Source organism: Atheta coriaria, unplaced genomic scaffold, assembly GCF_025399875.1.
Source record: "Atheta coriaria isolate IRGN ID8LTWV9N9 unplaced genomic scaffold, Caltech_Dcor_3.1 hic_scaffold_8_pilon, whole genome shotgun sequence".
NCBI lineage: Eukaryota > Metazoa > Arthropoda > Insecta > Coleoptera > Staphylinidae > Dalotia > Dalotia coriaria.
Genome location: NW_027045450.1, coordinates 245,670 through 272,428, shown reverse-complemented (window position 1 = coordinate 272,428; position 26,759 = coordinate 245,670). Strand labels below are relative to the sequence as shown.

Here is a 26,759-nt window from a genome sequence, read left to right as displayed (position 1 = left end):
TCATGCATAATGCATTTATTACAACGAAGGGTAGCGTTGCGAGTTGTGAGTTTTGCTTTCGCACCCCGCACGCATCTCGCTGCTAATCATGGCGGTGGCAGAAGGACGAAGAGCGACGTTCGACGCGCGCGCCGCCTCCGGATGAATTAACCACTTAAGCTTTCGCCCGTCGGCCGCACAAAGCAGGCGCGCAGGAGAAAAGTGCGAAACTTTCCGGCAAACAACTTTTATGCGGCCTTATATTTCATTCTCTTTCGCGCGGCGCGCGCTTTGCAAAGAAAGGCGTTCTTCAAAGAAAAGTAACATAATGGTAAAAAGTGTACGCGGTGCATTGTTAATTGAATAATGCGCAACTTAACAAATTAGTTTTCATTATTTCTTACTACTTATTAGGTTGGTTAAAAATATTTTACCGCGCGCGTTCCAAAAAAAACTCAATTTCTGTTTGTATTTTTAAAAAATGGACAATTTTTTCAAGCTAAAACATGCACAATAAATTTCTCTTTCCATCAATATATTTACTAATTCTGTGAATTTAATATTTTGCAAGATATTCTCATTTTATTTCCACGCTTAATGAAAATAAATCTAAAATAGAAATTTATTTAGTTTGTGTGTTGTCTTGACATAGTTTTCTATATCTCTTGACAGTGTTGGTGTCCCCTATTGTCCCTTACACGATGGCACAATTTGCAAAGCAGTGGGATGCCTTTGCGCGCAGTAGATTACGTAAATAATGTCAGTCGCTCGGCGGCGGGAAAAATCAATGCTCACCGAGTTCGAGCTCATTTGCCTCCGCGGCCGATATTATTATGTGTTTATTTATGTCGTCGTTAGGATATCGTGCATGCTGCATGCCGCGATGTAAGACGGTGTCCTGGTACGGGACGATGAGACCCAATAAGACCACGCAAATATAATAACGTGATTGCGGGCATGATATACTGCAACGAATTCGGTTGACTTTTCGACTTCCGCGACTTCCACAACTTCCAATTTCAGGTGTGCGGTTGCTCAGTTCTCTTCGTGCACGACAAGCACAACGGTCGCATGCAGAACAAGAGTATTTTGAAACAACAGTCTAATAAAGTGAACAATATAATATTCTACATAGAAAAATCTAAAAAAAATGTTGTGAATTTTTATTTTTTGCGTTTTATTTTGCAAAAATCTAGTTTAATATGCACTAAATTGAATACGTGCACCAGCCGAATATTATCGGATGCAATATGACGCATTCTACTCACGTTAAATAAAAATGTTCCTGACAAAGATGAATTTTTATAATATTACTACCGTGTCGCGCACGCCCGGCGCCTTGCATCCATTGATCATTCCACATTGAATGCATTTGTTTACGTTATAAATCACGAGCGAGTCAACAAATAAATAAATGTGCAGTGTGCGCTCAATTCACGCGGAAATATTGCATATTAAAAATGGACGATTGAATTGATTGCAATGTGATTTCAATCAGCGTGCACGTTGGTGCAAAGTGGTACAACGTGATGAATACCAGCGACAGCAAAAAATGAATTTTAAGTGCCGCAATGGCGGAGGCGCCGGACGGTTTTAATCCGCAGTGTAATCGAGTTATCAGCGCGCATTCCGTCCTAATTGTCGAGATGCTCGACCCGCATAACTTCACAACAACTTTGTTTCCCTTTTCGCTATTCGCTTCAGTACAAAGTGCACTCTAAAACAGAATAATTTATTTATCGATTTATTGCCTGAAAAAAAAGTCAAAATGGAACCGCAAGAACCAGTTGTTGATACGCGTATGGATTTTCTCGGATCTTACATTAAAAAGACTTTGAAATTAAAACCAGAAAATGGACGCGGATGATGGCAACCGAGGAACACAAATCTTTAGTGATGAAATTCCTCGAACGTCCATATCCGCTGATTTTGGTCATAATTTTAACACCCAGTGCACAGTTGATTGCATCAAATGGTTTTCCATTGTCCCAGTTGAAGAATAAAGGTTTGTGAAAATTTTTGATCCCACGTAGAATTAGGAAAATAAATATTTCCAGGCGTGTACTTCATCAAGAGAACCCTCACGTCGGTAGACAAAACTCATCCGGGCGAAACAGTGATCCCCGGCGATCTCGCGACAAAGATCATCGATCAGTTAGCTTCGTTAGTCGACGAAGTATTTATCCGAAAGCCACTTTCCGCACACATTTGCATTGCTAATTGTTATTTGTTAAGATTCTAGGCCCGCTGCTAACGAATTCAGGCAATCACGACTCGTGGCCGGACGTGATTGGTCGCGATGTACAAAAGCACGTGCATAGCCTAAAGAGCACCGTGTATCAGGTAAAAGGTCAAGTTAACGGACAAACAGTTCTTCCTCTTCCAGTAGGTATTGACCGAGTACAAGAAGCTGAGAAAGAAATCGTTGAAAGTAAAGGAGAAATTTGTGATCTCTTCTTAAAAAGTTCAATTGAATCAGTGGTTATAAAATGGGCCATGCAGGTCAAAGATGTCCTCTGTAATAACTCCTCTGAATTAGGTCAGAACGGTGCTATTGCTGTTCCATCAGTAGAAATGCAGTTTTGGGGTTTAAGACTTAAAAACCTTCAAAATATATATGATCAACTTAGAGAACCAAAAGTAAAGAGTATGGCGGTAATCTTAGAAGAAAGCAAAAGTGCATATTTTGTGTGCTTCAGTACACTTTTCAAAGAAGTAGTTCTTGCCTTAGCTGAAGCTAAAGATATTGACCTCTATTTGGGAGCTTTACGCAAACACACTGATGGCGTACAAGAAACTGAGTTTAGCGAAGTAACTCCACTACTAAAACCAATGTTGCACGTGGTCTGCTTAATTTGGGCCAACTCCAAACACTATGACCAAGCGAAACTCGTCGTGCTACTCAAGCAAATATGCAATCTGCTCATCCAAGAGGTAACAATACGATTACCAAGTTATAATTCAAAAACATAGATTTGCATATAAATTGTTAATTGCCGCAGGCGAAGAAATTCCTCGACCCTGCTACGCTCTTCCATAGCGACATTGATGAAGCCATGCAACGTGTAGCAACCTCAATTTCTGTCCTGAGGGAGTTTTTCGATCTCTATACGAAATACAGTAAATCACTAGCGTATTTCTTTAAAGAAGCAACTATCAAACAATGGACTTTTCCAAAAAGTGCAGTTTTCAGTCGGTTTGATGCGTTTTTAGAACGATTGGTTACAATACAATGGTTTTTTAATACAATTCTTGAGTTTACTAAATTAGAAAAAGTCGAAATTGGTGGTTTGAAAGGCCGGAAATTGAGCGCTAGGGTAACAGCTGTCTACGCTGAATTCCAAGCTTGCTACTCGCAATTTTCTACAAAATCCTATGATGTCCTAGACCCGGATGACAGGTCATTCCAAATAGACTTTGCGCAGTTCCAGCAGAAGATCAGCGATATGGATTTGAAATTAGCATCCATTTTTTGCCAGGCTTTCGAAAATTGCCATAATCTCGATAGTATATACAAGGTTTCATGAAAAATTTAAAGAAAAACTCATTAATTCTAGTAATTGAATGTTTTTTAGTTAATTTACATAGTGGGAAGTTTGTTAGAGCGTCCAATAATCAAGAATGAATTCACGGTGAAATACATTATAATCCTGGATATGTTGGAAGCGGAAATAACGGACGTAGAGCGTTTGTTTAAAGAGCAATTGCGGCACAAAGAGAAGCACGGTAAATTCCTCGTTGATAATTACATGCCGCCGGTGGCGGGTGCACTGCGTTGGTCCTTCAATCTCCGCCGACGTATTACTGCCCCGATGACACACTTCCAAGCGCTGCAACATTCGTAATTTTATTTTCTACATTTTTTTTAATGTGCGCGTAACGAATGAATATTTCAGGATTACGACTAGTGAGCGCGCCGGTAAACTCACGCGCCGCTTCGAGGAATTAAACGTACGCTTCGCTGCTTTCGATCGGAAGCTCTTCGACGATTGGAGCGCTGACTTATCGAACGTCATCGACGCTAATCTCGCCCGTTGCATTCTGAAAAAATGGGCGGGTGGCAAGGAGTACGCGCTCAACTTTAATCCGGAAGTATATCATTTCTTTATCTCCTTTTCGACATCTTCTCCATCTCTAGCGTTTGGATTTTATTGCCTTCTAATAAATCTTTTTATATAGCTTTCAGCCATTCTGCGTGAAGTTCATTATCTCAACCTGATGAACGACGAGCAAGATAACATGTGGAATATTCCGAGTGTAGCGCTGGGTATCGCCGAAAAGGATGCAGTGTTCCGACGTTACGTCACCTGCCTCAATGAGACCACCACTTGGTATAACAAAATCCGACGGACTAGCAAAGACGTCGAGTTTAGACTGATCGAAGACCAGCTGGCGAAGATCGATCGGCTCATCGAAAAAGGCATAGTGGAGCTTAACTGGAACTCCGGGGGACTTTGGGACTTCATGAGTGAGCTGCACGCGTTAGTTGATACACTCCAACGTAACTTGAAGCAAAGTCAAGAGAACCTCACTGAAATCAGGAATATACTCATGCCGTACGGGCGGTTACCACTATTCGAACGCAAAGATGGTAAAAAAGATACAGTGCTATGTTTTGAAGACCGCAAAGATAAACTGGAAAAAGATGTGAAGAAATTAAAAAAGCAACAGATAGGATCGTAGAGATTGTCAACGAGAATAAACAGCTGTTTAACAAAGACCAGGATGAAGGAGAGTGTCGAGCATGGTCAAACTACATAGACTACATCGATCAGATCCAACTACATTATCTCTATCAAAGTGTAGGATGTAGTTTTGGTTATATCAATGAACATATGGACGCTATTAATAACCTAGCACCTATTTTCGAAGCCCAGTTGAGACTTGAAGAACCCAATATTGTTTTTATCCCTTCTTTGATATCCTCTACTGAAGAAGATAGTTTTAAACATCAGATATCATTACTCTTAGAAGATATTTTGAAGTTTACAGCTGTCCCACAAAGATTACAACCTAATAAGGGAATAACCTATGAAGAAGAGATATCTACCCATCCGGATATTCTAGAAATCAAGAAGGATATTCTCCTAAATGTTGATAATGTTATCCAGGAAGCTTTTTCTTTTGCTGATAGCTTTCAAACATACAGCTACATATGGTTGGATGATCGTAAAGAATACATGAAGCAATTTTTAACATTTGGACGTCAGATAACTCCACAAGAAGTGGAGTGGGTTATGAATAATGACCCATCTGCACCTGAACCCAACACTCCCAAAATGGACAACTTTAAAGACCAGATTGATAACTTTGAAGGTCTTTATACTCAAATAGAAGAAATCAAAACCGAAAAGGTCTTCAATTCATGGTTCAAAGTTGATGTCCACCCATTTAAACAAGCTTTGACTAACACCATAGGAAAATGGCGTGAAATGTTTATCAAACACTTAGAAGATACTGTTACCAATAGTCTGCAAGGTTTAGGCAAGTTTATAAGAGAAGCAGATGAAGGTCTTCAACAAGATGTAGTTGAAGGAGACTATGAAGCACTGGTAAATGTCATGGGATACCTTCTCAAGGTCAAAGAAAGACAAGCGACTACAGATGAAATGTTTGGACCTTCTACATGAAACTATAGAATTGTTAAAATACTACGATCAAGATATTGCAGAAGAAGTAAATGTTTGGTTAGCAGAGTTACCAGAACAATGGGCTAATACAAAGAAGATAGCCATCACAGTGAAACAACAAGTAGCTCCACTACAAGCTGCGGAAGTTACTTGCATTCGACAGAATATTATTGATTTCGATGATAGAATCGCCTTCTATAGAGAAGTTTTCAAGCGTTACAACTTCTTCAAATACCAAGCAACTGAACCGAATATTCTAATCGACAAAGTCAATAGAGACATTCAAAGATTTGAAGATCAAATGAAGGAAATACAAGAATCTGGAAGTCTCTTCGAGGTTACAGTACCAGAATTCAAACTTTTAAGACAATGTCGGCGAGAATTACGAATGTTGAAAGTAAGTCACATCTTCATATTAATACAATTTTAATAAATTTATTATCCAGCAACTTTGGGATTACGTCTTCGTTGTGCATACATGTGTCGACGATTGGAAGACAACTCCATGGCGTAAAATCGACGTGGAAAACATGGATATTGAGTGTAAAAAGTTTGCGAAAGAGATTCGAATGTTAGATAAAGAAATGCGAGGTTGGGATACATACACAGGGTTAGATGCGACTGTCAAAAATACGCTGACGTCGTTAAAAGCGGTCGGCGAGTTGCAGAATCCTGCGATTCGTGAAAGACATTGGGAGCAACTCATGAATTCCACAAAGGTAATGATTTTTTCTATTTTGTAAAACATGTATGTTTGTACATATTGTACATATTTGTGCTAGGAATGTATTCCGTGTAAATAAATTTCATTGTACATAGCATTCTGACACAATTTGTTACAGAATTTAGCGGCATTGCCACCTGAACTAACAGTAAGTAAACAGGTCCTGCGTTCTCGCAACGTAAAAGGTTTTGTAATTTTCATATTACCTATTTTGGTAAATATTGACTTTGCTACCAAGCTCTAGTTTAATTCCATAACACAAAATCGATTCGAGAGTTTAGTGCAGAATTTATTGCAGTAGCGAAAATAAATCCACAATCAGTTTGAGTGCACCCAAGGTCGTGAAATCTTAGTAAAAACTTGCGTCCGTTTCATATTAGAATTTGAACTTTTCGTGCGTTCGCGGCGCTTTCGTTTTTCGCTTGGGGAAATCACTGAAAACGTTCCACGCGCCACGCGCGCCTCAGCGACATGATAAAGCGATAAAAAAGTGCACTATTCTCAAAGCAGCTTAAAGTTGCACTGCGAAAACAATTTCCACAAAAGTTTCACACAACACTAACAAAAGCTTTTGTTAGATGTGGAAACAATTAGTGCTCGAGGTTGTAATTAAGTAATTATTTCATGCACATCGAGAAAATGTGAATGTTTAAATTTCAAGCGCTTTATAAGTTGTAAATTTGATCAACGCAGAGATTTAACGCGCTGCGACTGCCGGATTTATGTAATCACAGGCTGACGGCGCTGGCAATGCAAAGGCACACACATTCCGCGCGCGTTGTACACACAATTAAATCACGGATTATATAAATTTGCACACATATTAAGCATGCAAATCCACCTTCAGAACACGCCTCGCTGCGAAAGCGTCACCTAAATTACGTCTAACTGTTTGACCTACAAAATTAGCTCGTAAAGTGCATTCGCCCTTATGTTGACGCACAAAACCCTCCCAAAAATCTAAATTAAATACCTTCCAGACGAAAATTGTCATGGACCACAGCACAACCCTCGCAGAGCTTCTGGAGTTGAATTTACACGAATGCGAAGAGGAAGTCAAAAATATCGTTGATAAAGCTGTCAAAGAAATGTCCATGGAGAAGGTCCTCAGAGAACTGAACTCTACATGGTCCGTAATGGAGTTTGAACAAGAGGTACACACCCGTACAGGATGTAAACTCTTAAGAGCCAGTGAGAAGTTGATCGAGACCTTAGAGGATAACCAAGTGCAGTTGCAAAATTTGATTACTTCGAAATTCATCGCCCATTTTCTCGAAGCTGTTGCCGCTTGGCAGAACAAGTTGAGCACGGCTGACGCGGTTATCACTATATGGTTTGAGGTCCAAAGAACTTGGACCCATCTGGAGTCGATTTTCATGAGTTCTGAAGATATTCGCAAACAGTTACCTGAAGACTCGCAGCGTTTCGATGAAATTGATACGGATTTCAAAGTTTTGATGGAGGAGATGGCAAAAGTTCCCAATGTGGTAGAGTCTACGAATAGGGAAGGTCTTCTTGGAAACTTGGATAGTTTACAGAAGAAACTAATTCTTTGTGAGAAGGCTTTAGCTGTTTATTTGGAAACTAAAAGATTGGCATTCCCAAGGTTTTATTTTGTTTCATCGGCGGATTTATTGGATATTTTATCAAATGGAAACCAACCAAATTTGGTCGCTAAACATTTGACCAAATTATTTGATTCCATTGCAAGACTACACTTTGTTGAAGGTAATACAATCGAACAGATTGAAGGTATGTACGCCAAAGATGGAGAATACGTTGTTTTTGGTAAAAAATGTGACGCAACCGGACCAGTAAGTAATAAAAACCCATTTTAACTTTAATTTTACCCAAATATCTCCAAAATAGGTGGAAGTCTGGTTGAACAAACTCCAGAATTCTATGAGAACCACAATTAGGACTTCAATTGGAGATGGAGTACTCTCCTATGAAGAAAAACCACGTGACCAATGGTTGTTTGACTTCCCCGCACAGGTTTCCCTATGCGGAACCCAAATTTGGTGGAATACTGAAGTAGCAATGGCGTTTTCTCGCCTTGAAGAGGGTTACGACAACGCTCTCAGAGACTACTTCAAAAAACAAGTTTCTCAATTAAGTACACTGATCTCTTTACTACTGGGAGATCTCACAAAACAAGATCGACAAAAAATCATGACAATTTGCACCATTGACGTGCACTCCAGAGACGTGGTCAGTAAACTAATACAAATGAAAGTAGATAGTGGTAATGCATTCGCCTGGGTATCACAATTACGACACCGCTGGGGCGAAGAAGCAAAACACTGCTTTGCAAACATTTGCGACGCGCAATTTCAGTACAGCTATGAATACCTGGGGAATACGCCCAGATTAGTCATTACACCATTGACAGATAGATGCTACATCACTCTAACCCAAGTAATTAATTTAGAACGTTATAAAAATATAATTTTAACTTAAAATTTACAGTCGTTGCATTTAATTATGGGTGGCGGTCCGGCTGGACCCGCAGGTACTGGTAAAACAGAAACCACGAAAGATTTGGGTCGCGCGCTAGGGATTATGGTTTATGTCTTCAATTGCTCGGAACAAATGGACTATAAAGTTGGAAACAGTGCTGTACAATCATTTCGTTTAATTAAATTGCTGTTTTTAGTCCTGCGGGAATATCTACAAAGGTCTAGCTCAAACCGGAGCTTGGGGATGTTTCGACGAGTTCAATCGAATTTCCGTTGAAGTTCTTTCCGTAGTTGCGGTTCAAGTGAAATCTGTTCTGGATGCGATAAGGCATAAAAAGGAAAAGTTTGATTTTATGGGAGACATGATCCAATTGGTACCAACAGTTGGGATATTTATTACCATGAATCCTGGTTATGCAGGGAGGACAGAACTTCCGGAAAATTTGAAAGCCCTTTTTAGGTAGACATCAAAATATGAAATAAATATAAAATAAATAAATATTTGTATGATTGTTTTGTAGACCTTGTGCGATGGTAGTACCAGATTTTGAACTAATCTGTGAAATCATGTTGGTGGCTGAAGGGTTCCAAGAAGCTAGGATCCTCGCCCGGAAATTTATAACCCTATACACTCTATGTAAAGAATTACTCTCAAAACAAGATCATTATGATTGGGGCCTTCGTGCGATCAAATCAGTTCTTGTGGTAGCAGGATCCCTAAAACGTGGTGACCCTGGTAGACCTGAAGAAGAAGTTCTCATGCGGGCGCTAAGAGATTTCAACATACCAAAAATAGTCACTGATGACACCCCTGTTTTCCTAGGTCTTATAGGAGATCTTTTTCCAGCTTTAGAAGTTCCAAGAAAACGTGATGCTGACTTTGAACGTACTGTAAAACAAGCAGCAATGGACCTCCTCCTGCAACCAGAAGACAACTTCATCTTAAAAGTTGTCCAATTAGAAGAGTTATTAGAAGTGAGACATTCTGTCTTCATCGTAGGTAATGCCGGAACAGGTAAAACCCAAGTTTGGAAAACTCTGTTCAAAACTTATCAAAACATCAAGAAGAAACCTGTATATGATGACATCAATCCTAAGGCAGTAACCAATGATGAACTCTTCGGGATTATTAATCCTGCGACGCGGGAATGGAAAGATGGATTATTATCAGTTCTTATGCGGGAACAAGCTAATCTAGTTGGAGATCATCCAAAATGGATCCTGTTAGATGGAGATATTGATCCTATGTGGATAGAATCATTAAACACAGTCATGGATGACAACAAAGTTTTAACTCTTGCTAGCAATGAGAGAATTGCTTTGACACCAACAATGAGGTTGCTATTTGAAATTTCTAATTTAAGGACAGCTACACCCGCGACAGTATCCCGGGCGGGTATATTATACATTAATCCCCAGGACCTGGGATGGAACCCATTTGTGACATCTTGGATTGAGACCAGGACCAGTCTATCGGAGAAATCAAATTTGATAGTTCTCTTTGACAAATACATCCCTGTATGTCTAGAAAATGTAAGAACAAGATTTAAGAAGATTACCCCAATTGTAGAAACGTCCCATATTGAAATGCTGTGTCATTTATTGGAGTGTCTTCTGACTCCGGTAAACACACCTCCTGATTGTCCCAAGGAATGGCAGGAACTCTATTTTGTTTTCTGTTGTGTTTGGGCTTTCGGATCTGCTATGTTCCAAGAACAAGCAGTTGACTACAGAGTGGAGTTCACAAAATGGTGGATCAATGAATTTAAAACTGTCAAATTTCCAACGAATGGAACAGTATTTGATTATTACATAGACACAGAAACAAAACAATTTGTTTTATGGACTGAGAGTCTGGGAAGATTTGAACTTGACCCTGATGTACCACTTCAAGCAGTTTTGGTGCACACTGCTGAATCAATTCGAGTACGCTACTTTTTAGACATCCTCATGGAAAAACGTCATCCTGTAATGCTCGTTGGAAACGCAGGATGTGGTAAAACAGTATTAGTCTCAGAAAAACTCTCGTCTTTATCAGAAAACTACGCAGTTGCAAACGTCCCATTCAATTTCTACACTTCATCAGAAATGCTCCAAAAAATCTTAGAAAAACCTCTCGAAAAGAAAGCCGGACGGAATTACGGACCCCCCGGAGGTAAAACCCTTATTTATTTCATCGATGACATGAACATGCCGGAAGTGGACACCTACGGCACAGTGCAACCTCATACACTTATCCGACAACATCTGGACTATGGTCATTGGTATGACAGAAACAAACTATCACTGAAAGACATCCACAATTGTCAATATGTATCCTGTATGAATCCGACCGCGGGCAGTTTTACAATCAACCCTCGTCTCCAAAGACACTTCTACGTGTTCGCTATAAGTTTTCCGGGAACCGATGCGCTCAGCACGATATATCACGCGATTCTGAGTCAGCATCTCAATAGTGTAGAATTGAAGTTTCCATCAACAGTGCAATGTCTTGCTGATAACGTTGTCAAAGCATCAGTTGCACTACATCACAAAGTCTCTCAAATATTTTTACCCACCGCGATTAAATTTCATTATATTTTTAACCTCAGAGATATTTCAAATGTTTTCCAAGGATTGTTATTTAGTACGAATGATTGCCTGACTCAACCAACGGATGTCGTACGACTTTGGTTACATGAAAGTCAAAGAGTTTACGGTGATAAACTCGTTGAAGAAAAAGACATCGACGCGTTTACTAAACTTCAATTGGATATTTTTAAGAAAAACTTTGAGGAAATGGATGAAGCTACTGTTTTTGAGAAACCTAATATTTATTGTCATTTTGCTGGTGGAATTGGTGAACCTAAATACATGCCTATAACAAAATGGCCAAAATTAAGTAATCTTTTAACGGATGCTATGGCTAGTTACAACGATCTAGTTGCAGCAATGAATCTGGTCCTTTTCGAGGACGCAATGATGCATGTCTGCAGGTATAAAACTCTAAAAAGATTTATATTCGTACTTTACTAAGATGTAGTTTAATGGTGCCATTTTTAACGATGCTTAAAACTTTTCCTCGTAGGATTAATCGAATCCTCGAATCTCCCCGAGGTAGTGCTCTTCTCGTCGGCGTTGGAGGCAGCGGTAAACAATCGTTATCTCGCCTAGCGGCTTTCATTTCGTCTTTGGAAGTATCCCAGATACAACTTAAGAAAGGTTATGGTGTGACTGATCTCCGCACGGAATTATCAGCGTTATATTCAAAGACTGGATTGAAGAATGTTGGGATAATGTTTTTGATGACAGACGCGCAAGTACCAAATGAGCAGTTCTTGGTGCTTATTAATGACATGCTGGCGTCTGGTGAAGTACCCGACATGTTCCCGGATGATGAAATCGAGAATATTATCGCTGGTGTACGTAATGAGGTCAAAGGCGCAGGATTGGTAGATTCGCGTGAGAATTGCTGGAAGTTTTTCATCGATCGTGTGCGGCGACAGTTAAAGATCGTCCTCTGTTTTTCACCTGTCGGTTCAACGCTGCGGGTGCGATCGAGGAAATTCCCGGCGATTATTAATTGCACACAGATTAATTGGTTCCATGAGTGGCCGCAGGAGGCATTGGTATCTGTCTCGCTTAGATTTGTCACTGAATTAGAAGTTCTGCCAGTAAAAACTCTTAATATTTTGCTTTTTCGATCATATTCACAATTTATTTTTAGGAATCTTTATATGATCCAGTTGCACGTTTCATGGCCTTTGCTCACAGCTCAGTAAACACTATGTCAAAGCAATATCTTCAAAATGAACGACGATATAACTACACAACACCAAAATCTTATTTAGAGCAAATAAATTTATACGCAAAACTTTTACGTCAAAAATCCGAAGAGTTGCAAGGAAATGTTCTGAGATTAGAGAATGGTTTAGACAAATTGCGTAGTACTGCTACACAGGTAGACGCCCTTAAGGCTAAACTAGCCGTGCAGGAAGTAGAATTAAAAGAAAAGAATGACGCTGCTGATGAGCTCATAAAAATCGTAGGGGTGGAAACAGAGAAAGTCCAAACAGAAAAAATGCTGGCTGATGAAGAAGAACAAAAAGTGGCGATAATCGCTGAGGAAGTGATGCAAAAACAGAAAGACTGTGAAGAGGACTTAATCAAAGCTGAACCGGCTCTATTAGCAGCCCAGGAAGCTTTAAACACTTTAAATAAAGCAAATCTAACCGAATTGAAAAGTTTTGGATCACCACCCGGAGCTGTAACAAATGTTACAGCAGGTGTGATGGTCCTACTTGCACCAAATGGTAAAATCCCGAAGGATAGAAGCTGGAAAGCTGCCAAAATAACAATGGCAAAAGTAGATGCATTTTTAGACAGTTTAATCAACTACGATAAGGAAAATATTCATCCTGAAGTAATCAAAGCAATTGAGCCCTATTTAAAGAACCCTGAATTTGAGCCGGAATTCGTCCGGTCCAAGTCAGGAGCAGCTGCGGGTTTATGCGCATGGGTGATAAACATAATTAAATTTTACGAGGTCTATTGCGACGTGGAACCCAAGCGGAAAGCTCTAGCTCAAGCCAATGCTGAACTAGCTGCCGCTGAGGAAAAACTCGATGGGATAAAAAAGAAAGTTGCGGTAAGTACTCGACATCATCGCTAACCTAAAAATATTACAACTACATTATTCACTAAGTTATTAACATTTTGTTTTCGACGACGATGAAAAAAAAACACCGAATGCAAAACAACGTGAAACTCGTTTTGTGTTGTTTTAATATTAATTTCACGCCGAAAATGCACCCGCCCGGATGTCGGATGCGTGCTAAGTGCACAACCATGAAAGTGCACTTTGTGCCGCTCATTTCGACGGCGGGCGGAAACCGCGGTAATGGAGTCGCCGTCCACTTTGCTAATTATAATTGCGATTATGCAGTCACTGGAAGAGCAATTAGCGACGCTCACAGCCGACTTCGAGAAGGCCACCAAGGAGAAACTGCTCTGCCAACAGGAGGCTGACGCGACCAATGCAACCATACAATTGGCGAATCGATTGGTTGGCGGTTTGGCAAGCGAGAACGTCCGATGGGCCGAAGCTGTCAATAAGTATACGCAAATCCAATCAAAATCTTAATCACACCCAAACTAATTACAATTCCAACCTTATTATTGTTTAAAGTTTTATGGAACAAGGAAAAATGCTTCCGGGGGATATTCTACTAGTAACAGCTTTTATTTCATATGTGGGATGTTTTACAAAGCAATACCGACAAGATTTACTGCATAAAATGTGGTTGCCTTGTATCAAAGGAATGGATGTATGTTTAATTACAGATTTCTGTCATTTCTACGTTTCCTATTGACTTAATTTTTTGCTAGCCGCCTATTCCAATTAGTGAGGGTCTGGATCCGTTAACTTTGATGACTGACGACACACAGATTGCAAAATGGAACAACGAAGGTCTCCCCAGCGACAGAATGAGCACTGAGAACGCTACAATCCTGTCCAACTCTGATCGATGGCCTTTGATGATTGATCCACAGGTATAAACCAGAAAGAAAACTTTTTTCTCCGACTAAATCTGAATTTCTATAGCTGCAAGGAGTGAAATGGATAAAAGAAAAATATGGCGATTCGCTCCGCGTTATCCGCTTGGGGCAAAAAGGTTATCTAGACATTATCGAGAAATCTATAACCGCTGGAGACACAGTACTAGTAGAAAACATTGGCGAAAATGTCGACCCGGTGCTAGACACACTGCTTGGCAGGAACCTAATTAAAAAAGGAAAGTAAGTCTTAAAACCAAAAGATTTTAATTAAAAATAAAAGTCTCGAGTTTGGAATCAGACAAAGTTTCGCCAAGGAGTCGGTCGTCGGGAAATATTAATTAAAACAAAACTCCGTCTGCATCCAGGGCCATCAAGATCGGCGATAAAGAGATTGAATACAACTCGGCGTTCCGGTTGATACTGCACACGAAACTGGCGAATCCGCACTACAAGCCCGAGATGCAAGCGCAGGCGACGCTCATCAACTTCACAGTGACGCGCGACGGCCTCGAGGACCAACTTCTCGCCGAGGTCGTTAAGGCCGAGCGTCCGGACCTCGAAGAGCTCAAAGTAATTACCCAGAAACACCGCCCGACACGCCAAAAAACTTCATCCGCACCGCAGCATCAACGACAAAGTCACAAAAGTCACACAAAACTTGCATTCATTAACTCTACAGTTGAAATCATCATCACGGAAATGAATAATATATTATTTTTATAGGCGGAGTTAACAAAGCAACAAAATGATTTTAAAATAATGCTAAAATCGTTAGAGGACGATCTATTATCACGGCTGTCGTCGGCCGGTGGTAATCTACTGGGGGATACAACGCTGGTTGAGAATCTGGAGACGACTAAACGGACAGCGGCTGAAATTGAAACGAAAGTCGCCGAGGCGAAGGTCACCTCGATTCAGATCGATCAAGCGCGTGAACATTATCGTCCAGCGGCAGCTCGCGCCAGCCTGCTGTATTTTATCTTGAACGAGCTCAACACTATCAATCCGATTTATCAATTCTCATTAAAGGTATTTAAGATAAAAACAACTTGCGAACTTGCTAAAGTAAACTTCCGCACGCGATAACACCGACCAAATAGAAAAATCTCCCGCTTTTTTTCTTATTATTATTCGCCAAATTAGATTCAATTTTCGCTTCTTTTTCCCCTTGAGTACTTTTTCCTTTGGTTTTTGTTTGCTGGAGCGGAATCGAACGGTGAAACATTGCGGACATTGTTTTTCGGCCGAAATTTCCGTCTTTTTACCGCGAGTTCATTGTTTTCTTTTATAGGCGTTCAGCGTGGTCTTCCAGAAGGCCATTGCCAAAGCCCAGCCGGCGGAAGTCGTCGCCGCGAGGGTGAACAATCTGATCGATTGCATTTCCTTCTCGGTGTTTCAATACACGACGCGCGGATTGTTCGAATGTGACAAATTAATTTTCGCCTCTCAAATGACTTTCCAAGTGAGTTTGAAAACATTAAAACCACGCAATTTTATTCATTCGAGTCTCAAATTCACTTCGATTAGATTCTACTAATGGGCGAAGAAATTTCCTCAATGGACCTGGACTTTCTTCTTCGCTTCCCAATCAAGCCGCATGTTACATCACCAGTGGACTTTTTGTCCAATTCCAGCTGGGGCGGAATTTGTAGCTTGGCTGCACGAGATGAGTTTAGAAATCTAGACCGAGATATTGAAAACTCGCCGAAAAGATGGAAGAAACTAGTTGAGTGTGAATGTCCCGAACGGGAAAAGTTTCCGCAAGAATGGAAAAATAAAACTGCTCTTCAAAGACTTTGCATGATGCGGGCCCTACGACCAGATCGCATGATATATGCAATGATGTAAACATAACCTTAATTTTAACCTAATTGAAACATAACCAATTTTTTTATTCAGAGCTTTCATTGAAGAGAAACTAGGCCCTAAATACGTGGAAAACAAAACTGTAGAATTCGCCAAGTCGTACGAAGAGACCAGCCCATCAACTCCAATCTTTTTCATCTTATCGCCTGGGGTAAACCCCTTGGGAGATGTTGAAAACTTAGGTCAAATATTAGGTTTTACTGCGGATAGTAAAAACTTTCATAATGTTTCACTTGGTCAAGGTCAGGAAGTGGTTGCCGAGAATGCCATGGAGATTGCTGCTAAAAGTGGACATTGGGTGGTGTTGCAAAATATTCATTTAGTTAAAAAATGGTTGCCGACTTTAGAAAAGAACTTGGAGCGATATGCGGATGGATCTCATCAAGATTACAGAGTTTTCATGAGTGCGGAACCCGCAGCTACTGCAGCAGCACATATTATTCCGCAGGGTATCTTGGAGTCATCTATCAAAATAACTAATGAACCTCCAACTGGAATGCAAGCTAATTTACACAAAGCTTTGACTAATTTTAATCAAGAGACACTGGAACAATGTGGGAAGGAAGCAGAATTCAAGGTTATATTATTCGCGCTTTGCTATTTTCATGCGGTAGTTGCAGAAAGGAGAAAATTCGGACCTCAAGGATGGAATAAGATCTATCCATTCAATGTGGGTGATCTGAAGATTAGTGTTTTTGTTCTTTATAATTATCTAGAGAACAACTCAAAGGTCCCTTGGGAAGACCTGAGGTACCTTTTGGTGAAATTATGTACGGGGACATATTACTGATGATTGGGACAGACGCTTGTGTATTTCTTACTTAGAAGAACTATTACAACCTGATTTGGTCGATGGGGAGTTACACCTTGCTCCTGGGTTTGCCGCACCACCAAATACAGATTACGTTGGGTACCATGCCTATATTGATGAACAAATGCCATCTGAAAGCCCGAATCTATATGGGTTGCACCCAAATGCAGAAATTGGATTCCTAACCACAACAGCTGAGAATTTGTTCAGAACTGTTTTCGAAATGCAACCTAGAGATGCAGGATCTTCCGGAGGAGCAACAGTTACACGAGAAGATAAGGTCAAAGCAATGATTGATGAAATGTTGGAGAAATTACCAGAAGATTTCAACATGGCGGAAATTATGGGTAAGGTGGAGGAACGTACCCCGTATGTGATTGTGGCCTTCCAAGAGTGTGAACGTATGAATTATCTTACTGGAGAGATCAAAAGGTCACTCAAAGAGTTGGATTTGGGTCTTAAAGGAGAATTGACCATCACATCAGATATGGAAGACTTGGAAAATGCTCTATTTCTGGATCAGGTACCACCAGTTTGGTCTGCTAGGGCTTACCCGTCATTACATGGTCTTACAACGTGGTTTATTGATCTATTGTTAAGGATCCGCGAGTTGGAAACGTGGTCGACCGATTTTGTGGTAAAGTATAAAAAACTAGGCCTACGTAGAATGAATTGAGGTGTCTAGGGCCTAGGTTTATCTCAAATCGCTGTCATTTGTTCACAGCTTCCTGCATCCGTCTGGCTGGGCGGATTCTTTAATCCGCAATCGTTACTAACGGCGATTATGCAAAGCACCGCGCGTAAGAACGAGCTCCCGTTGGACAAGATGTGCCTGCAGTGCGACGTCACCAAAAAGCAGAAGGAAGATTTCACGTAAGTGCCAATCAATTACCCTCTGCTTCCGGTCGTGTATCAAGCATGAGCATTCGAAACGTTAAAAAATTACTTCGCATTCGTTCTCGGTGACTTTCGCTTTCAAAATGTAAATTCTCGCTGTTCCCCTAGGAGTGCGCCCAGGGATGGGGCCTACGTACACGGGTTCTTCATGGAGGGAGCTCGATGGGACGCACAGGCGGGGATTATAATGGATTCGCGCCTCAAGGAGCTGTTTCCGGCACTGCCGGTTATCAATATTCGCGCAATCACGCAGGACAAGCAGGAATTGCGTAACATGTACGAATGTCCCGTTTACAAGACCCGAACAAGAGGACCCACTTACGTGTGGACATTTAATTTGAAAACGAAGGATAAGCCTTCAAAGTGGACGCTCGCTGGCGTTGCACTTTTATTGCAAACTTAAATATACCTATTATATTTTATGTTCAAGCCTAGCAAAGTATAATATTTACCTGCAAAATCCACGAAAAAACTATGTAAACACACGAAACACTGATAGTAACCTGATTGTTTTATCTCTGACAAAACATGGTTTGACCGTTACAAGGTGGAACAGAAAAGTAACGGTAAAAGGTACATGCCACGACATCTATACGCACGTTTATAAAACATGCACTTAACTAAATTCAAATTTTAACAATTTAAACACTTAAAACATTAATAATCCTGTTATAAACTTATATCAAGAACAAATTATAGTAACAAATAAATGTTTATTGCTTAAAACACTCAAAAATTTGTCTTTTATTTGATTAAATTTACAAATTGCGCTCTTTCCATTCATTCCTTTTCTTCTTCTATGTTTTTTGTAGTTTTTTTCATTGTATTACCATGAAATCCTTTAGAATAGAGTACTTTAACCTGCAATATGCTTTGTTTCGCAATTCCAGCAAAAACTTGGCAAGCATTCAAAATATTTATTATCGATCAGCGTTCTTGCAGTTTCTGCGCGCTCTAACCTCATCGCATGTGCTAAATCTACCGAATCTCACGCAGAATAATTGCAGAATCTCAACAAAATGATCTACCAAAGCAACTTAGTATTTAATAAATAATCAACCAAAGATAATGCGTGAATTGCTCTATAAGTTCACCGCAACATTCCAGTGTATCACATTGATATGAATTTATTACAATAAACAACTGCTATATAGGCTGCAAAATCTCAAATTTACAACTGAATAAAAATGGCCAGGATTTATTGGCGGTTCTATAGACTGCCCAAATTATTGTAGTAAGTATATAATACAGTTTTCTACAGTTTTGAACTAATATTGTGCTATTTTCATTCATAGCAACTACATAAAATGTTTCTTCCATCGATTGAAGTACACTGTGAGGTCTTTGACTCACAACCACTTCATGGACAACAGTTATGCAGCAGATGTTTGTATGGAACCTCTATTTTGGTTTGTTGATAATTCTACTTATGCAATTGGGCCAGTAAGTGATCAAATTTGATATTATTCACAATTTTCAAAAGGCAATTTTGTATTTGTTGCAGTTTTTTGTGATTGCAGTGGTTGTGCTGACTGCATCTGTTGTGTTCATTGCTTACTGGCTGGGTCTTCCCTACTGGTGGCATAGAAATTCGTTGGTCTGTGTGTTTCTAGTCATATTTGGTAACTGGCTGCTTTTGAATGTCTCATTTCATTATTATATGGCTGTTACAACTCATCCAGGCTATCCTCCACAAGTAAGTGATGGTAAAACTTATTGTTATTGATACAAATGTATAAAACTTTTAAGGGAGAGCTTATTACTGAAGCTGTGAGTATTTGTAAGAAGTGCATTTCGCCAAAACCTCCGCGGACGCATCATTGTTCAGTGTGCAATAGGTGTATACTCAAGATGGATCATCATTGTCGTATCCTTTCGGAAAAACTTACTTTTACATTGTATTTGTTAAATAGTTTTATTCATAATTATGATTAGTAGGTCTTCCTTAACTTAAAAATATCAGCTTGGTTGAATAATTGTGTAGGGTACCGCAATCACCGCTACTTCTACCTGTACATGGCGTATATGATAGCTGGTGTGTCATTTATCATCATTTTTGGCGCAGAACTTGCGTATCAAGAAATATGGCTCACTCCAGAACTTCCAGACCCAGTCTTGGAAGGACACCCAGTTAAATTAAACAAAACCGGAGCGATAATAATGATGGTACTCGAAATAGGTCCATCCAGTTGAATAAAAATTTATAATTTTTATTTTTATTGTCTTCAGACTGAAGCTTATTATCAATCCGGAGTTACTGCAGAACCTGAAGTGGAACACGAAGTATCCCCCATGGAGATGTGGCGAAGACGCGCTATAATCTATATGGCTTTAATTAATACCGGTGTATTATTCGCGTTAGGCGGTTTGTTAGCGTGGCACAGCCGTCTTGCGTCAAAAGGTGAGACCAGTATAGAAGCTAACATTAACAAAGCCGAAACAACAAGACTAGCCGAACGCGGACGCATTTATATAAATCCGTACAATTTTGGCAGTCGCAAAAACTGGCGACTCTTCTTAGGCCTTGTAAAAGGTCGAACATGGTGGAGGCATGTCTTGCTTCCATCTGCTCATGACCCCATCGGGGACGGCCTTACATGGCACACAGTTAACGACGATGTCTTTCCGGACGAATGGCCCTAAATCTAGGCGCAGTACTTTAAAACATTCCAAAAATTATACCCAAGCAACTAGATTCTATGTTACCACCTGTTTCCATGTGGGACATGAGAAGGTGGGTACAATTTCAGGTCTTAACGAGTTTAAAATGAAAATCAAATGCTAGTGATACATACTCTTATATATTCGATATATTCAGGAACTTATATTTGAAGAGAGTTAAATTGAAGCGAATTGAATAAATGCACATCGGGTAGATTACCAGATGTTCTCCACAATCCAATCTGTATAAGATGACACCCTCGTATAAATACTGCTCTGCCCACCACATCCGATACCAATGGATGTTACTCCAATGACGTAGTAGATGCATTGGTTATACTGTTGGGACACCATGAGAGGACCACCTGAATCACCCTGTGAAAAACAACAGAGAATTTTATAAAAGGTAGGTTGATGTTTTTATAATATTTACTTGGCAAGTATCGCGTCCACCCGGTTGATAACCAGCGCATAACATTTCCTTCCTAACTCCATCTTTCAAAGTGTTTCTGAATCGGAAGTCACATACCTCATTGGAGTAGATATGAAGTCCTACCTTCAACAGTTTATCACTGGTGGGTCCCACTAAAATAATCACATAGATATGCGGTGTTTATGATATATGATTATTATAAACTTACTTGCTTCCATGGTGCCCCACCCTGCAGCGATAACATTTGATGAGTCATTCGTGTCATCAGTGTATAAACACGCAGGACGTACGTCCTTGCTGATGCGTACGTTTCTATCAAGTTTAAACAGACCTATATCATGATATTTCCTGAGGTGTTTATAACCTGGATGCCTGATTACTTCTACAATATCGAATTCTTGAAGGTGTCGGCTGTTTCCTTCCAGGTAGATTGAACCCAGTCGCACTTTCAAAGCAGTACCGCTGTGAACATATTTAGGGGTGAAAATGAACCCCGAAATTAATCTATATGATATTCTTACAATGAACGGTGATATAAACAATGCGCCGCGGTGAGGACATAACGTTCACTTATCAAAGACCCACCACATAACCAGCTGTACCCTCCTTCGGTATTATTATACCCGATGGCGGCCTTTGAATAAACACAAATATTAGATTTAATGGAATTGGATGTATTTGCATATTTTGGTCATACCATGTGTGGAAATTCTCCATCGCGTGCAGGTTGACCACCAACAATGAGTTGTTCACCGCCTTGGTCACAAACAGGCAGTTTTAGTATCTGGGGTTTCCCACCAGCGACCAATGGCAATAATTCAAAGTTTTTATTTAGCGGAGCTGTGTATTCCTTGCATTCTTAAAGAAAATCTTAAATATATTTTGAAATAATAACTTGCAATAACTTACTTGATGCCGCCAATTGTTTATTTCGCAGACTCTTAGTATTTTCTGATTCCATGATTCATAAAACAAAAAGTTTAATTGTTTGAAGGTCAAATCGTTTATAATTATTAATTTCATCTAAAAATCTCATTTTTACCGGTTTTAAAACCTACCTTGAGCCCTTATTTCATTCAGAATTAATACCAATAGAAATATAAACAAAGTGGTTGATAGTTTACACATTGTCACGATATTTGAATGTTTGTGGTGGTAATTAAATACTTTTTTAAGCGGAACGCGATGTTTTTCCCGCAACGTTGTTTGAAACACTGATTTTATTATTCTGATGTATGTAATGGGACCGCAAAAGTTTCTCTTGCAATTACCAGTTTGCGGTTTTACATAAATAGACATGATTAATGAATATTCGTGAGGTCAGTTACAGACACGACAATTATTATCGGCATGATTATATTTTGTTTTAGTAAAAAAATAACAGATTCATATCTACAATACGTATTAAGTTATAGATCTAAGTCGAACATTAAACATTTGCGTATATTTCCGTGTGATGTCTACCAAATTGTGTTGGATATCCAGTCGATAAAAGAAGACACCCTTGTGTAAATAGCGGGAGTGTTGGGTGCAGCGCAATGTCTACCAAATGAGGTTATACCTACAAGATAGAAAACGCATTGATTGTTGTTCTTTGTAATCAAAAGAGGTCCTCCAGAGTCACCCTGAAATGATAATATTGTAATAGTCTTTATTTTGGTTTGACTTTTGGTGTCTTACACTGCAGGTATCCTTTCCTCCCTGCAAATCACCCGCGCATACCATGGAATCAATGATTCCACGTGGTAATCCTTTCGTTCCCATGCGATATGTGTTCTGACAACGTTGATTCGAGAAGATCTTGAGGGTTACCTTCAGTAGTTTATCACTTGCATTCCCACCTTCATATAATTTCAAAGTTAATTTGAGCCGAATTTAATTATTTTGGTTAAATTACCGAATTCAATACGTCCCCAACCTGTTGCAATTGCCGTTGTTGAGGTAATGTCCCTCTCGGCCCATAAACACGCTGGTCTTACACTCGTGGTATACCTTACTGGTCTATCCAGCTTAAACAGTACGATATCGTAGTATTTTTGTGTATGTGTATATTGAGGATGTTTTATAATCCTCTGGATGTCGAAATCTTGTCTGGAGTCGAAGTTTTTAGTGATATCGGTAACACCAAGTCGGATTTTTACTGGTGGTCCACTTAAACATTCAAGGTTATTTATTTATTTATTTATAGAACTGGATTTTTTTGTAAAATAATTACTTACTCTCGTGAACTAGCACAATGTGCTGCAGACAATACGAATTTGTCACTAATCAGGGTACCTCCGCAATTCCAATGGATCTCACCTTCAACGTTTCTAAATCCAATCGCAGCCTATGAGTTTTTCATTATAAATGCGTTTTTCATGCTTCAAAAGCACGTTTTCACTTAGATATCTTTAACGTTTGTTATCAATTGTCTTACCATGTGTGGAAACTCTCCATCGTCGGCGGGTTTACCACCAACTATAAGTGGAACACCCGCGTGATCACATTTCGTAATGTTTATACTCGTTGGTTCAGCGTGGGCGGTCAACGAAATCACTTGGACTTGCTTATTGAGGGAACTACTATATTCTTTACATTCTACAAGAATACCATCAGTATTATGTTGTTTAATAGTATAAGTACAAATATTATTACTTTCAGCGATTAAATCCGCGGTTGATCCTGATCCACCATTATCATCGGGGAAACTAAACACATCCGCGCCATTAGCAAGGTCAACATCAGGAAGGAATTTTCGTTTACTTGAACTTCTCCGCTTTCTAAAAATGCAAATTTACCTGTTAAGTTTGGCATACCTGCAAAATTTCACAGAGATATTTTAGAAACACTAATTGTTTTGTTTTAGATTTTACTAGGATTTGCCCTTAATTACCCCCACCACAATTCACAGGTTCCCATAGCTCGCAACCATGTAATTCTACCGTCGCAACCCTCACCACTTTTTGCGGGTCACCTTTTACTTCTGTCGTTGATCTTTAAATTCATCTCTTCTCTCTTTCGGTTTTTGTTTTTCTTCAGGTATCGTTCAAGAGAGTTTTATTAAAGTTTTACCAACAATAACAGAAAGCAAAACATTTATATATAATTGTTAGGTGTGGCACTTGTGAGGGCAGGTGATAAAAGATAAGCATGAAACAATGAGCACTTGTAATTGTAAAAGAATGTTGAATAGCGTTTATTGAATAAGGCGTCTCTTAATCTGCGTCTGCTGCGCTCTGCTTGTACTTAGCTACTGCACCGGGCGCACGCAGTGCGCCGGTGTTGCGCGGGAAAAATAATGTAATGTATGTTGTGTTGTTGGTTGCCTACGTTACGCATTTCGCTAACACTCGACCGTCCTGACTCTCACTCGTCCTCGAGTGTGTATGCTGCGAAGCGGGCTGGAACCTTTGTGACTCGTGAGCTCTTCCTTACGTTTTTCACCTCGGCAGTGGCGCTTCCACTTGCCGGAACTTCTTCTCCTGCAACGTCGTAATTTGTTCAAAATGGCGGCCCTGGAACCAAAATTGGCTATAAAACGGCGAAAGAAACTAGCCATTCCCAGGAAACGCCGTAGCTGGTGGATATCTGTAGGCGCAGGATACTCCGAGATCGCTCGTAGTTTTGCGGGGCCAGGCTCTATGCCATCGGCACTCAGAATGAACCCCAAATACTCCACACGCTCCTGCATGAAGTAGCATTTTTCGATCCTCAGCGTTAATCCGGCACCTCTCAACGCCATCAGGGTCTTGGTTAACCTGACTCGCATGTCCTTCCAATCACGCGCAGGTATGAGGATGTCGTCAAGGTAGTACATCACCGTGTCATTACGGAGAGGTCCCAAAACCTTTGCATTAGTTTTGAGAAGTACGAGGGGCATTGGTCAAGCCAAATACCATTCTGGTAAACTCACCCGTTTGGTCCGGAGTAATAAAAGCTGTCTTTCTGCGTGCTTCTTCCGACAATGGTACCTGGAGGTAACCATGAGCCAAATCAAGTGTCGTGAAGTACCTTGCATCGCGAATCTGTGTCAGATGTTCATCCATGTCGGGCAGCGGAAATGGCAATGGTTCGGTCTGGTTGTTCAACCGTCGATAGTCGACAACCATTCGGTACTCCCCAGTCTTCTTCTTCACCAGCAGTACAGGGCTGGCGTATGGTGAGGTCGTGTCGGTGACTAGACCTGCATCTCTGTATTCGTTGATGATGGTGTTGAGCGCCTCGCGCTCATCGGCACTACATCTGTAAGGCTTCTGGCGCACGGGTTGACTGCCCGGCACCTCGGTGATGTCCATTTGTAGGACCGTTGTGCATCCTAACTCGGAGGAATCGATCGCAATGGTATCGCGGAACTCGTTGAGGAGGCCATGCAGCTCGTTCACTGTGTCCGTATCCAAATTGTCGTCCACGTTGATGACCTCGAGTGGAATGGGTTGCTGGCGGGGCTCAGCTTGCTCCAAATTCAGTACCTCGCCCCGAAACAGACTCGTGTTCTGAGATACATGAGTGGGCTCAACCGCCCAATTGATCAGTGGAAAAGCATGCGTTTCCGTACCTGAGACAACCTCTACCAGGTTTACGGAACGTGGTGGAATGTTCGCTTCCGTCGTCACTCGATTTGACGCGCGCTTCTTCGCCTCGACTTCCAAAGCAGAGAACGGATCATCACTACGGTACGTAAATATCAGGTCATCATCAATGCGCATGTAGACGATAGACGGGTTCTCGGTGAATGGTCGACCGATGATGGCGTCCACGCTCTGAACGTCGTCCGGAACGATGCTAAAGACTATTTCTGAGAGAACCACACCATCGATGGCAACATCCGCCGTGACAAATCCGGGAGATTTGACAACATGGTTTGCGGGACCAAATGCCTTCAGCAAGGTCTCCTTGCGCTGAATGGTAAAGCCTGCGGCGATGGCTTGCGACGCCTTCAGGGTGCACTCCGAACTTCCTGGATCAATCAAGCTCTGGAACGCCATTCCGTTGCATGTGATTGGCTTCAAGTATTTGAGCACACCATCATTGTCTTGCGAAGTAATGATCTTTACTTGTCCATTACTCTTTGCGGCTGTCTCCGCTGGACGGGTTTCGGGCTTGGATAGTCCGCGTGGTTTTGGTGGGATAGGGCAATCTCTGGCGAGGTGTCCCTCCTTGTTGCAGTTGAAGCATTTCATGACTCGACTTGTAGTCGGCTGTGGCGGTGCTGGGGTTGCGGACCGCCCTACTTCTGATGGTTTCTTCATGGGCGCACCATAGAAATCCATCACACGTGGTGCATGGGTTGATTGACTCCTGGGAGAAGGAAACAAGCGCTCCTCACGAGCCTTGTGCACACGCAAATAATTCAGCAAGTCATGGTACAGGCTGTTGGTGTCGGCGTGACGTTGTGCCATCATGGCTGTGCACAGCTGCTTATCATACAACCCAATAAGCAGTTGTTCCTTCTTCTCCTCCAGGCTCAATTCCAACCCTGCACATAAATGAAGTTTGTTGTAAAAGTAATCAGTAATATCAAGGTCTTTGGATTGTACATAACTTTCCATCCGCTTCCAACGAGTAGCAAAACTGTCTTGTTGGATGAAGGTGTTGGTGAAGGCGGCTTCAAAATCGACTAACGTGTGCACGCCCTGCAGATCCTGGAACCATACGGCGGGTCCTCCAGCGAGATGCGTTCGCACAACCTCTAGCGCGTACGCGTCGTTCCACTGATGTAGTTGGCATTGGCGGCGTAGCGATGCCAACCACTCTGAGGCACTCGTCTTCGCGTCGAACG

At 40.8% G+C, this 26,759-nt stretch overlaps 3 protein-coding genes across 4 annotated transcripts; 2 read left to right on the top strand and 1 right to left on the bottom strand.

Moving 5' to 3' along the window:
* Positions 1–1,747: 1,747 nt before the first annotated feature.
* On the top strand, positions 1,748–18,640 carry LOC135796940 (dynein beta chain, ciliary-like). The gene is given in 32 exon segments (XM_065309067.1): positions 1,748–1,826; positions 1,829–1,984; positions 2,037–2,155; positions 2,215–2,913; positions 2,982–3,497; positions 3,555–3,820; positions 3,876–4,071; positions 4,159–4,609; positions 4,612–5,600; positions 5,602–6,006; positions 6,056–6,328; positions 6,452–6,481; positions 7,314–8,147; positions 8,203–8,751; positions 8,803–8,937; positions 8,990–9,252; positions 9,314–11,767; positions 11,860–12,445; positions 12,499–13,419; positions 13,717–13,886; positions 13,960–14,098; positions 14,160–14,324; positions 14,377–14,570; positions 14,696–14,900; positions 15,054–15,359; positions 15,622–15,792; positions 15,858–16,174; positions 16,230–16,948; positions 16,951–16,968; positions 16,971–17,644; positions 17,732–17,880; positions 18,013–18,640. Coding segments are annotated over 32 exon segments (13,443 nt in total). The 3' UTR covers positions 18,308–18,640.
* Positions 18,641–18,758: 118 nt separating this feature from the next.
* LOC135797394 (palmitoyltransferase ZDHHC16) lies at positions 18,759–20,801 on the top strand. 2 transcript variants are annotated; one of them, XR_010549527.1, is made up of 7 exons: positions 18,759–19,138; positions 19,200–19,347; positions 19,409–19,600; positions 19,654–19,771; positions 19,868–20,070; positions 20,134–20,638; positions 20,723–20,801. XR_010549527.1 is itself a non-coding variant. In XM_065309756.1 (6 exons), the coding sequence occupies exons 1-6, from the start codon at positions 19,092–19,094 to the stop codon at positions 20,545–20,547; spliced, it is 1,122 nt and encodes a 373-aa protein (XP_065165828.1). In that variant the 5' UTR covers positions 18,759–19,091; the 3' UTR covers positions 20,548–20,801. The 2 variants fall into 2 exon arrangements, 1 of the variants encoding a protein (XP_065165828.1); XM_065309756.1 differs by having other exon boundaries at positions 20,134–20,801.
* Positions 20,687–23,554, bottom strand: LOC135797402 (transmembrane protease serine 9-like). Its single transcript, XM_065309766.1, has 12 exons — positions 23,418–23,554; positions 23,218–23,327; positions 22,896–23,149; positions 22,679–22,839; positions 22,463–22,623; positions 22,057–22,250; positions 21,908–21,949; positions 21,696–21,856; positions 21,520–21,632; positions 21,207–21,460; positions 20,999–21,150; positions 20,687–20,940 (listed from the first exon to the last, which is right to left on the bottom strand). The coding sequence occupies exons 1-12, from the start codon at positions 23,418–23,420 to the stop codon at positions 20,782–20,784; spliced, it is 1,764 nt and encodes a 587-aa protein (XP_065165838.1). The 5' UTR covers positions 23,421–23,554; the 3' UTR covers positions 20,687–20,781.
* Between the last annotated feature and the right edge of the window lie 3,205 nt (positions 23,555–26,759).

Excerpts from the sequence above, each read along its gene's own strand:
- LOC135797394 (XM_065309756.1), top strand. The coding sequence starts at position 19,092 with ATGGCCAGGATTTATTGGCGGTTCTATAGACTGCCCAAATTATTGTA. Across the intron at positions 19,348-19,408 it reads CTACTTATGCAATTGGGCCA|TTTTTTGTGATTGCAGTGGT; the intron begins GTAAGTGATCAA and ends TATTTGTTGCAG. Across the intron at positions 19,772-19,867 it reads CAAGATGGATCATCATTGTC|CTTGGTTGAATAATTGTGTA; the intron begins GTATCCTTTCGG and ends TAAAAATATCAG.
- LOC135797402 (XM_065309766.1), bottom strand. Across the intron at positions 21,950-22,056 it reads GAATGAAATAAGGGCTCAAG|AAAATACTAAGAGTCTGCGA; the intron begins GTAGGTTTTAAA and ends TCATGGAATCAG. Across the intron at positions 20,941-20,998 it reads GTGGACGCGATACTTGCCAA|GGTGATTCAGGTGGTCCTCT; the intron begins GTAAATATTATA and ends TGTTTTTCACAG.